The sequence below is a fragment of the Leptonychotes weddellii genome, chromosome 6 (genome assembly GCF_054177405.1).
Source record: "Leptonychotes weddellii isolate Sample4059 chromosome 6, ASM5417740v2, whole genome shotgun sequence".
Lineage (NCBI taxonomy): Eukaryota > Metazoa > Chordata > Mammalia > Carnivora > Phocidae > Leptonychotes > Leptonychotes weddellii.
Window position 1 is genome coordinate 136752375 of NC_138374.1, and position 10745 is coordinate 136763119.

At 59.9% G+C, this 10745-nt stretch overlaps 2 protein-coding genes across 2 annotated transcripts; both read right to left on the reverse strand.

The window, feature by feature from the left end:
- Positions 1 to 332: 332 nt before the first annotated feature.
- On the reverse strand, positions 333 to 6404 carry RAB25 (RAB25, member RAS oncogene family). Its single transcript, XM_006736719.3, has 5 exons — positions 6100 to 6404; positions 3125 to 3320; positions 1747 to 1940; positions 1073 to 1153; positions 333 to 681 (listed from the first exon to the last, which is right to left on the reverse strand). Exons 1-5 carry the CDS (start codon positions 6140 to 6142, stop codon positions 554 to 556), a joined length of 642 nt encoding a protein of 213 aa, XP_006736782.2. The 5' UTR covers positions 6143 to 6404; the 3' UTR covers positions 333 to 553.
- A 1076-nt stretch (positions 6405 to 7480) lies between these two features.
- LAMTOR2 (late endosomal/lysosomal adaptor, MAPK and MTOR activator 2) lies at positions 7481 to 10265 on the reverse strand. The gene is made up of 4 exons (XM_006736717.3): positions 10068 to 10265; positions 9697 to 9859; positions 7878 to 7967; positions 7481 to 7668 (listed from the first exon to the last, which is right to left on the reverse strand). Exons 1-4 carry the CDS (start codon positions 10133 to 10135, stop codon positions 7612 to 7614), a joined length of 378 nt encoding a protein of 125 aa, XP_006736780.1. The 5' UTR covers positions 10136 to 10265; the 3' UTR covers positions 7481 to 7611.
- Between the last annotated feature and the right edge of the window lie 480 nt (positions 10266 to 10745).

Genomic DNA, 10745 nt, shown 5'->3' on the forward strand with positions numbered 1-10745 from the left:
CCCCTCACCCCTGGCATTGGAGTGACCTCAGTTCTTGGCACCAGGGCCCTAGGCACCAGATGGTGCCTGAGGGTGATTTCCTTTGTCTCTCCTTCCAGATACCCCCTCTTGGCCACGCTGTCCTCCCTCCCCCACCTGCCCTGGGGGTTGGCAGAGGGAAGGGTGGGCCCCTCCCTCCCCCTTGGCACTGTCCCCAGACCACAGGACTCCAGAGGCAGCTGGCCCTGGGGGGCAGAGGGTATGGTGGGGAGGATGGGGGGTGGGGAGGGGAACACCAGCTCAGAGTGGCCAGAGGTGAAGGGGAGGCACGGATGGCAGGCAGCAGGCTGGCCTGACATTGGTACAAAACACAGCTTTATTTGAAGGCCAAATCTGTGTGGCTGGGGTGGGGGGACGACAGGTAATAGAGAAACGGGTGGGGGGATTGGGAAGATCTTGGAGCTCCATGGGACCACTCTGACATCTGGAACCACAGGACAGGCAGAGGTCCTGGAGCTGGGGTGGGAGTGGGGCACCAAAAAGCCAGTGGGGGCAGGGCGGGCACTAGCCAGGGTCAGAGGCTGATGCAACAGGCCCTCTTCTCGCCAGGGCCCGGCTCCTGCCCAGCCTGGGCACTGCCCAGAGTGATGGCGTTGGTCCGGCTACTGTTCTGCCTCTGCTTGGACACTTTGCTGAAGATCTCTGAGGGGGACGGAGGGCAGTGACGGGGTCAGAGGACCGAGAGCCCACGCCACCTACACACAAGGCGCGGACTCACCGAGCATGGGTGTGACCACACTTCAAGGAGACTTTGCTGGGAGGAAGTGGAGTTTGGGCACCTGCGTCCCTTCTACTTACCTGGGTGGAGAAGGGCTAACACTTAGCTCCCTGGGAAGTGTGACCTTCTGGTTCCTTCCCCAAGCCTCAGTCTCGGAGTGGGGAGGGGGCACTGGGGAGGCTCTGAGGAGGCTGGGGGCCCACACAGGGGCCAAGGAATCATCTGGGGTAGGCAAGGGCTGGCTGTCTGCATTCCTACCCCCACAAGAGCCTCAGGGATGGAATGGGGCTGCCAGATGGAGGCAGGGGCTCTAACCTTTGAGGACAGTCTCGAAGGCCAGCTCGACATTGGTGGAATCCAGGGCTGAGGTCTCCAGGAATAGCAGCCCATTGTTTTCTGGCAGGAAGGGAAACACAATAATATTTACCTAATGTTTACCATGTACATTTGCAATGCGCTAACCCCTTGGCACGTATAGCTCATTTCATGCTTGAAACCACCTGTGAGGTAGATTTGACTATGATCCCTTTTTCGCCCAGGAGGAAGCTGAAGCCCAGCAGCACAGAGAGACCGAACAAAGGACTGGCCAGGGGCTGTGAGGCCCCGGGACACCAGAGCCCATGCCCATAACCACTGCATCTTGCTGCCTCTGACCCCAGAGGCCTCCTGGGGGAACATGACCAGAGAAGGTCAGGGGGGCACACGTGCCACACCCCAGATCTCTGAGCATCACGGAATGGCCTGCCTTAAAGGCAACGACAAATAATTGGCCAAAAAGACAATCTTAGGGCAAGTGGTGGGACATGATGAGGGACACAGGGTGACAAAAGGAGGGCTGGGAGACTCCGAGGAAGAAGCGATGCAGGTCGGGGTCCCCATGGAGGAGGTCCAGGCTGGGGCCCCAGGGCAGGAGCTGGGGCTGGGGCAGCGGGAGCTGGAGCGCCCGGGGCAGGCTGGAGGGGCCGGACGGGGTGGTGGTGGGCTCTCACCGGCAAACATTCGGGCCTCTTCAGTGGGTACCTCCCGGGCCTGCTGGAGGTCACTCTTGTTGCCCACGAGCATGACCACGATCGTGGCCTCGGCGTGGTCATAGAGCTCCTTCAGCCAGCGCTCCACCACGGCATAGGTCTGGTGCTTAGTTAGGTCAAACACCAGCAGGGCCCCCACCGCACCACGATAGTACCTGGGTGGGGGGTTGGGGGGGCGACAGAGGCAAGGTCAGAGGTGAGTACCGGAGATGGAGAAACATGAAGCTGAGGTCCAGGGGCCCACAACTGGCCAGGGCAACTCCAGGCTCTGGGCGTGAAGTTGAGCCCTCCGGGGCTACTGGTACAGCTGGGGGGTGGGGGGATGCAGGGGGGGGGGCGTCCAAAGCAGCCCCACCTTCTCTGAAACCACTGGCTCCTCCTGCCTTCCTAGCCACGGCTTCCTTGGGTCTTTGGTTCTGATATTAGCCCTTGCTGTCCACCCATGTGCACCTGGGCCCCGGTCAACTCGGCCTCTGGGATGCCCACCTTCCATGGCATGTTCCTGACGTGGCTCCTGGGCCATGGTGCCCTCTTCTGTCCCATGGTCATGTCTTGCTAGGACCAGCTAAATGCCCACCCCACGCAGCAGTCCCCGAGCTGACCCTCTGAGGCCATCCCTGCAAGTGCCCAGCCTCGCTCCTGGCAGTAGGTGGGGCTTCTTCACACTGTGCTGTCTGATTCCTCCCGTTTTATCAATGTGTCAGCCGAGGCTCGTAAGAGCTCCGGTGAACAGTCCAAGAGTGCTGAGAGTGTGTGTGACTGAGCCCTGAACTCCTGCTTGCTGCCCCTCGGCAGCTGCCGTCCCCCGTCACACCCGCAGACCACCTTCCTCACATCTGGCCCGCTGCTGACTGGGTTTGGTGTGGCCTCGGCCTCCTCTGAGTAAGATGCGGCTCGGGGGCCAGCCCTTCAGGTGTGTGGTGAAATGGCAAAGGATGCCAAGTGCAAAGCAGAAGTGGGGCCACCCTCGATCCCACAGCCTCCCCCATCCCGGGTCCCCCTGACATCACCTCCTTGAGCCTCGGGTGCTTGTATTAAGCAGGAATTAATTATAACATCTTAGTCCTACGGTACTTTGAGGATTACACCAAATGCTCAACGGAAAGTGCCTCATACCCCCCGGACACGTAGCAAAGGCTTGGGAAGTGGTCCCGCAGCTGCTGCTTGTCCCCCTAGCAGTTGGTACTACCGCATCCGGCCTCAGGCCATGGGGCTCACAGCCCCTGGGGCTCACCGGGGCCACGGAGTCCTGGGCTCCACCCAGGGAGCACACGGCCCAGCGGCCTCTCCTCCGGAGGCACTCCCCAGCTTCCCCAGTGCCCCCCGGCCCCGGGCTCACGCGGAGGTGATGGCTCGGTACCGCTCCAGGCCAGCCGTGTCCCAGATCTGAGCCTTGACAGCGGCCGTGCCCAGCATGACCGTGCGGGTGGAGAATTCAACCCCGATGGTGGTGCGGCTGTCGTGGCTGAACTCGTTCCGCGTGAACCGGGACAGCAGATTGGTCTTCCCCACGCCTGACTCGCCGATCAGCACCACTGCAGGAGAGGAGAGATGGGGCTGAGCTGGGGGGGCGGGGGGCACCCATCAGGAGCAGGAGCTGAGCCCAGGAAACTGAGGGAGGAGCCCGGCCTCCTGGCAGAGGCTTCCAGACTGCCCAGGTGAGGGGCCAAGAGTTGGGGCTGCAGGCCTAACAGCGTTCTTGGTCTGGGCAGCCTGCACTTGGGATGGGGCGCCATCCGCGGGCTGTTTATGGGTGTCGGGGTTGAGGGCTACGAGGTTGGCAGGGTGTGTGGATGTGGGCGGGGTGTAGGTCTGGGGAGGGCACATGTTTCTGGACCAGGCCACGTGACAGCATTGTGCCTGTCTGGACGAGGAGGCTCGGTGTGCGTGCACGCGTGCGTGTGCATGTGCATGTGTGCGCGTGCATGTGTGCGCGTGTGTCTGTGCATGCATGTGTGCGCGCGCACGTGTCTGCATGCGTGTGCGCGCATGTGTGCGTGTGCGCGCATGTGTGCGTGTGCACGTGCGTGTGTGTGTGCATGTGTGCACGTGTGCACGCATGCATGCAGGCAGGAAGCCGCCACGCGAACACAAATGCAGGGAGAACATTTGGCAAGTGACGCATCTGGGGAGGGGGGAAAGTTCAGGGGGGTAAGAAGTTAGGATCCAGCTGTCCCCAAGGAGGGACAGTTAACACGGGGCTGAGTGTTGGACAGGCCTACCCTGACATGCGTTTTCACGTGAAATATGGGAGTAACAATACTATTTTTTGGACTGTTGCAAGAAGTAAACGAGATATCACCCAGGCTGGTAGTTGTTGGCAGGTCAGTTCTTTCATGGCCAGGTTTCCAGGACTGGGATCTATGGGGGGTGGGGGGCGTGAAGAGCCTCTGGGCTGGTGCGCAGCATCCAGGGCCCAGCTTTACCCACCACAGGTGAGTAGGGAGAGGGGGGGCTGATGCAAGGACGACCCACAAATTGCACAACCCTGAGCGAACACCCAGGATTACAGGAGGACCCCTAGGCTGGCGCCCTGGGAGCCACATATTCTGGGCGCTGGTCCCCACTTGGCCTCTCACTCGGCTAGTGACCTTGAACAAGCAGCTTAGCTTTTCTAGGTTTCAGTTTTCTTGTTATAAAGTCTATAAAGCCCGCTGGAAGGTGTACAGGGAAGGAAGGAGCTGGGAGCAGTGTGGGCGTGGGTGTGTGTGTATTCCTGCCTCCCCCCTGCCGAGACCCTCATCCCGGCTCACCGCTGCCAGTGGCTGGGCCCCTAGCCCTGCCTTCACGCCCAGAAGGTGCTCAGGGCAAGGGCTTTGGAGCCCCAGAGACTTGGGCTTGAGTACTGACTTTGTGACCGTTTGTCAGTCTGCAAAACGGAGACGCTAGGTGTCAACAGTGGTTGAGCCCCTACTCCGTGCCAGGCACCGTCCTGAAAGCCTTCCACATATTGACTCTGACCCCCAGCACAGCGCCAGGAGGCAAGTACCACAATCACCACCATCCCATTTTTAGAGGTGAGAAAAACAGACACTTGGTGGAGAAGCGGCTGGTACCAGACAGCATGGCTGGCTTCGCAAACACAGAGGTGTGCCACCCTGATCCGCCTTCGAGGAAGGACGAGCCCCCAGCGCCCCGCTCCCTCAGCTCACCCCGCCTCTCCGGGGCTGCCCGCAGCCGGTGCCGACGCGAGGTGAGGACAGGACAGCACCCGCCGCCCTTTGCCAAGGCTCTGTGACCCTGTGCTGCAGTTTGGCTTCTCCCTGTGTCTCCTCTCCCTTCCTTCCGCCAGAATAGACACCTTATATCCCAAACTTCTCAGTGTCTGCTTCTGGAGACCCCAACCTGCACGAACTGGTAATCGAGAGAGCTGAGATCTGGCTCCTGACCACTACGCTTGCAAAGGGAGACATGCGTTTTGGGGTCATTATGGAGACTCACGAGCTCGGGGCTGGCACAAAGAAGGGCTCAGGCAAGGGCAGCTACTAGTACCAGGGCCGCCCCAGCCTCCCCTTCCTGGACAGAGGCCCAGAGTACTGGTTCCGCAACCGGAGTGGCCTGAGTCCCAGCCCCAGTGAGGGCGGGGCTTAGGCGGGGAGAGGCAGTGGGGAGGGGTGGCTGCACTGGGAATCACAGCTCTGCAGTCCACCCTGCCCTGAAGGAGACGTGGAGGTGGGGGTGCACGGGGGCTGGGGTCTACAGGGGTCCCATGCAGGGGCTGAGGGCAAGGAGCAGGAAAGATGTATGCATACTTCCAGGAGCAGCCAAGCCGACCCTGTGACTGGTATGTGGGCCCAAGGGGGCTGCCAAGGGACAGCAGACAAGGCCCCAGCCCTCAGAGTCTTCCAGGTTCTATAGACCCTGCTCTCGATCTATTACATCTTCCCTGTCTTCACCCCGAAATGGACAGAGCTCTCCTTTCTCTTCTTTCCTGCACATCCACCCAGAAACAGGGCTTTTTCTTCTCAAGGTTATTCCCTCTTCTCAGGAGGGAAGTCCTCTCTGAAGTCTTACCTCCATCTCTCGCACTGCGTGCTTGACAATTCCTAGGGATGTGGGCTTCCTTTGCAAATGGAGCAGAGGGGCCTAACTTGGGCCCCACCGGGGAGTGATCAACATCATTATCTGCAGGAGTAGAGCACTCCAGCAGCTCCAGAACTTTTGCCCCAGTAACCAGACCCTCCCCCACTCCCTGCAGCTTGCTTTCTTCTCCAAAGGAATGATGGACCCGGGGACAGTCCTGGTAACAGGTAAAAAGACAGGAGGGGTGCTCTCTGGCTCTGACGGTCTCTCTCTTTATGGACCCCAACTCACCCTTGAAGACAAAGTTATAATCTTCCTCGGCTCTGCTCCCCATCCTGGCTCCGCATGGAGGGTACGAGTGGCTTCAGGGACGGAGGTGACAGGTCTACGCGTTGGCTCAGTACCCTCCACTCTCAGCTCTCCAGACCTGGATCCGCCGCTCCTCTCATTGGGGGTAAAGAAACTTCTGCAGGCAGAGGGCTTGAGGGCCCACTTGAGGTTAGGCAGGGCCTGGGAGGCTCAGCTCTAGCAGGTGGGGGTGCTGCAAGGAAGCCAAGAGGACGGAAGCTGAGAACAGGAAGAGCAGGTGGTGGAGACCTGGGGCCCAGGTGGGTGGAGAGATGATGACGTCAGACAGGTTAGGCAGGTTGAGTGTCTGCTCTCAGCCGGTGCTCCCGCGGGGCGGGCGGGCAGGCTGGTGGGGGGGACACGGGGGGGGGTGGAGCTGGGACAGGCACAGGACCTTCAGAGAGCCAGCTGAGGACTGAGTGCACGGTGCTAGGGCTCCTGGGACCAGGAACCTACCTGGGCAGCCACCAGTGAGTGAGAAATAGCCTCTCAGGGAGCAGAAACCTGCTTGGCCTCCTGCTTTTCCTTCAGAGGCTCTGGTGGGGGGTGATTGGGGGCACCAGGGGAAGGGCTGCTGGGGCGAGGGGCTGGGGCTGATGGGTGCCAATCACCTTGCTGCAGTGCAGAATCCTGGGAGCGGTGTTGTGGACACAGAAACGTCTGCCCCTCCCGACAGCCCAGGGCCTGGGATGGGCGGTGTTCCTCACCCTGGGTGGAGCTGAAACTCGCCGCCTACCTCTCCCCTGGGATGGTCCCTTCCTTGGGCACTGGGCTAGGGGCTGGTAGTTCCCTGCCCACACCTGCTCTAGGGACCCAGGGTAAGCAGAGAGATGGGTGGGGGAGGAGTTTGAGTGCAGGGCAGAATCTGGAGATGCCTCTGAGGCCCTCTGACACCCCCTCCCTGGGATCGGTGGTCTCACGGTAAAGCCATACCGCCTGCAAAGCGCTTCAAGATCTGGAGGGTGTGAGCATGGGGTGGCCCTGGTAGGTGGCTAGTGCGCACTCTTCCAACCCCAAGGGCAGAAAAGGCACCCCCCCCAAAGTTGGGACTGAACGACACTGGCCTTGCAGGGCCCTATATTCTTGCTGTCCAATAGGACCCCCAGCAGCCTGCTGCTTCTCTGAGGTCGCTCCCAAACGTGTGCCCATCAGGTGGCTGAACCGTTCAGAGGGGCAGGGCCGAGATGGTCATGTTGCTGAGGCGCCCCAGCTGTCAGAGGGCAAGGGGAGAGGTGGGCCCTCAGGAGTCTCTCCTGAGCAGTCCTCACTCTGTTCCACCTCCTTCGGCTCCTCCCGTTCAAGAAATCAGTCATCACGCAAGATGGGAGTTCAAGTTTATTCTTGGAAAAAACAAAGTCTCACCCTTCCCCCACCACCCGGAAAGGCTTCCCCAGGGGGCCCTGCCCCTCCAAATGGTCATTTATCTTTTTTGACCCCAGCTTCAGCCAAGGCTCATTATGAGGCAGCTACTTGGGTAAGGGGTTCCTCCAGGTACTGCACCAAGGCCTGGGCCTGCAAGAGGGGAGGAGAAATCAGGCCCACACAGGATCTGCCACTAGAGGGATCCCCAATCCAGGCCGGACGCCCACTGCTGAGCACCCAGCCCCTGCCCACTCCTGGGAGTTGGCCCACCGCAGACTCCAAGAAGGTGGTGGGGTAGGAGTGGACAGTGAAGAGCACAAAGGCTGGGCCCACAGTCAGAGGAACGGGTACATACACACCTTGGCCTTGAGCATTCCGAAGCCCACCGTCTCCTTGGCGTACATACACAGCAGAAGGTTGGCCACCCGGGTGATGGCAACACGGCCCTCCTGGTGGGGGGTGATATCGTGGGATGTAGTGTTCCGCTTGGCACCCTTAGCCCTCTCTTTCCCCAAGGGCTCCTCTTCAGGGAGACTATCATCTTCTTCCTTCCATGCCCTGGGCATGGCAGGGGCTTCAGACGAGGGGCTCTGGCCACAGCCCTGGACGTGGGGTCCTGAGCTCAGATTCCAGGGTCAGCACAGCCCCCTGCTAACCAACCTCCCCCGGGAAACTCAACCTCGCAGAAACTTGGTTTCTCTGTGACCCCTGCCTCATCCCAGTTGGTGAGGATGCCAGTACACAGGACAGAGTTTTGAAACTGCAGAGGGCCGTCCAAATGGGTGATATTATTATTACGGGTTCACCCCAAAGACCCTCTAAGGAGTGTGCGAGCAATTAACCTAATGCATAATTCTCTTTTCCCATGGTAAAGTTTTTCAGATTGCAGTTCTGACTCTAGGGTTCCATCAGTTGAGGAGGTGGGTCAGTATGAAAAAGAAGAGAAACGGAGTGCACTGCATGTTTGTTTTAGTTGGGGGGGGGTGTGGGCTCTGACTTAACAGCTATTTCTTTGGCTGGGGTGTGGACAAGACGTTGGAAAGCTAGTGCCCTACAGCACCCACTCTAGGTTAGGCACCCAGCAGGAGTCATCAACTGAACTGAAATGGCATCCCTGGTTGGGCATGGGGTGAGGATGACGTAGGCAGCCCCGTTACAGTGGAAATCCTCTGGGAAGAGTTCACGTTTGGGCCTTTTCAGTTTGGTTCAGCGAACTTTCACTGGGCATTTGCTGTGTGCTGGGACCCAGGTGCTGCGCTCCCTCCCTCTCTGGCCTCACCTCCTACTCACCTCCCCTATTCCCATGCTGCTCCAACTACATCAGCCTCAGGGCCTTTGCACTTGCTGTTCTGCCAGAAATGCTCTTCCCCTAGACGGCCATATGGCTGGCCAACTTCCTTCAGATCTTTAATGAAATGTCACCTTTTCAGTGAGACTGTCCCTGATATGTGCCCCACCTCACTTCCGTTTCGCATAACATTTTCAATATCTCACATCCTAGTGTTTTGACTTACATGTATTTTACAGCACACATAAAACCATAAGCTTCTGTGAGAAGTTAAGGCGGCAGTTTTGGTCCCGTTTGCTACTTTTTCCCTAATCCTTGAGAACACTGCACGGACCTAAACATGTGTTAGCCGAACAAATACAAAGGTGAGTGAGACCCTTTCTGTTTCCCGGAAATTCACAGTCTAACGGCTACTTCCCCTTTCTGGGCTGCAGCTCCCTCTTCTGCAAACTGAAGGGACGGGCCGAGGATCTGGAGACTCCGCTGTGCTTCTGTGAGCCTGTGACTCGGGGTGACAACACTGTACAGTTTACATCCTTCCGTGTGATCTTCATGTCAAGCCTGTGTGCGTGCACTCCTGTTGGGCGGTATTACTGTTCCCACGTTGGAGATGCGGTCAGGAAGTTCAGAGAGCTCAAGTGACTTACCTAGGGCTCCACGAATGACAAGTGGCCAGCTGAGGCCAGAAGCCCAGGCAGACACTGGGTCCCCGGCCCCCTCCTCACCACCACTTGCTGCATAGGGCCCTGCCTACCACAATGCTGCAGCAGACCGACTCTTGGTAGCCCGCAGAGATCCTGTCCCTGCCCCTCCAACCATCCAGAGTGGGGTCCAGGAAGCCCCATGGGGATCCCCTTGGGGGACAGAGGGAGTGGCTCCCCTCTCCATACCATGCAGTCCATGAGGATGAATTTGAGATTGTCTTCGTTAAACGCTTGGTTCCCGTTGCGGTCGTAGGCGGCCCAGATGTTGCTGGCGATAGCCGCGGTGACCCGGGCGTCCGTGTCCCCGTAACCGGAGTAGGCCAGCAGAGAGCCCTCGTTATTCAGCAGCCTGGCGAGCGGCGGTAAGAGATAGGGACGTGCTGGGGGCGGCGAGAAAACGCCTGCGCTCTCGCCCCACCTCCCGCCGGGGCGCTTCCAGAAAGCAGGGGTCTGGGCAGAGCGCGGCCCTTCCCGCCGGCCGCGGCCCCTCTGCCCTCCTCCCTCCCCGAGACCCTTCCCCAGCGCGCCACGGGCTCGCCTCCTCCGGCCGCACTCACAGCGTGCTCTGGACACCTCCGGTGTTGGCCTGGCTCAGCACCTGGGTCAAAGCCTTGGGACGCAGCATGCCTGCGGCTCCCAGGCCCGGGCTTCCGCGCCAGGCCCCGAGCTGCCTCCCGCGGACCTCCGCGGGCACCTCCCCGAGCTCCCCGCCGTTCCGGAACTCCGCGCGACCCAGAGGTCCCGGCGCTCTGGGGTGGCGACGCAACACCGCCCCGCCGCGGGGGGCGCCGGGAGTTGTAGTTCCGCGTGGCCTCGCGGCGCACCCTGGGAACTGTAGTTCGCCTTTCCCGGGGAACCACGTGGTCGTTGGGGGGTTAAAGAGCGGGAGCGAAAGGATAGGGGCAGGACTGGAAGGGCGTTTAACAACCCACTCCCCTCCCCGCCACCTCGGGGAGAGAAGAGTGAGTATGCCCGCTTGACAATCCACGACCAGAAACTGAAAAAAGAAATCCCGGTATTTGTCAGGCACACGTTTGGTTACTTTTCAGAGCAGTTCCCTACGTTATGCACGACCCTGTGACATGAGACCAAGGCTCAGAAAGGCCTCTGGAGCCGTACTTAGTAGACTCCGAGCAGGCCACGACCTCCGGGGGCATAGTCAGTCCTAGAGGTGAGACCTTGGGTGGACGTCCAGACGTGGGGGGGGGGGTCAGCCTCCGAGTCGGGAGAGGCCC

What these genes read in the sequence shown, in the direction of transcription:
- RAB25 (XM_006736719.3), bottom strand. Translation starts at nt 6,142, where the DNA reads ATGGGGAGCAGAGCCGAGGAAGATTATAACTTTGTCTTCAAGG. An exon ending in TTATAACTTTGTCTTCAAGG is followed by an intron (nt 3,321 to 6,099) that starts GTGAGTTGGGGT and finishes CCTCTCCTGCAG; the next exon opens with TGGTGCTGATCGGCGAGTCA. An exon ending in AGAGGCCCGAATGTTTGCCG is followed by an intron (nt 1,154 to 1,746) that starts GTGAGAGCCCAC and finishes CCTTCCTGCCAG; the next exon opens with AAAACAATGGGCTGCTATTC.
- LAMTOR2 (XM_006736717.3), bottom strand. Translation starts at nt 10,135, where the DNA reads ATGCTGCGTCCCAAGGCTTTGACCCAGGTGCTGAGCCAGGCCAACACC. An exon ending in TCATCCTCATGGACTGCATG is followed by an intron (nt 7,968 to 9,696) that starts GTATGGAGAGGG and finishes ACCCCCCACCAG; the next exon opens with GAGGGCCGTGTTGCCATCAC. An exon ending in TCGGAATGCTCAAGGCCAAG is followed by an intron (nt 7,669 to 7,877) that starts GTGTGTATGTAC and finishes CCCCTCTTGCAG; the next exon opens with GCCCAGGCCTTGGTGCAGTA.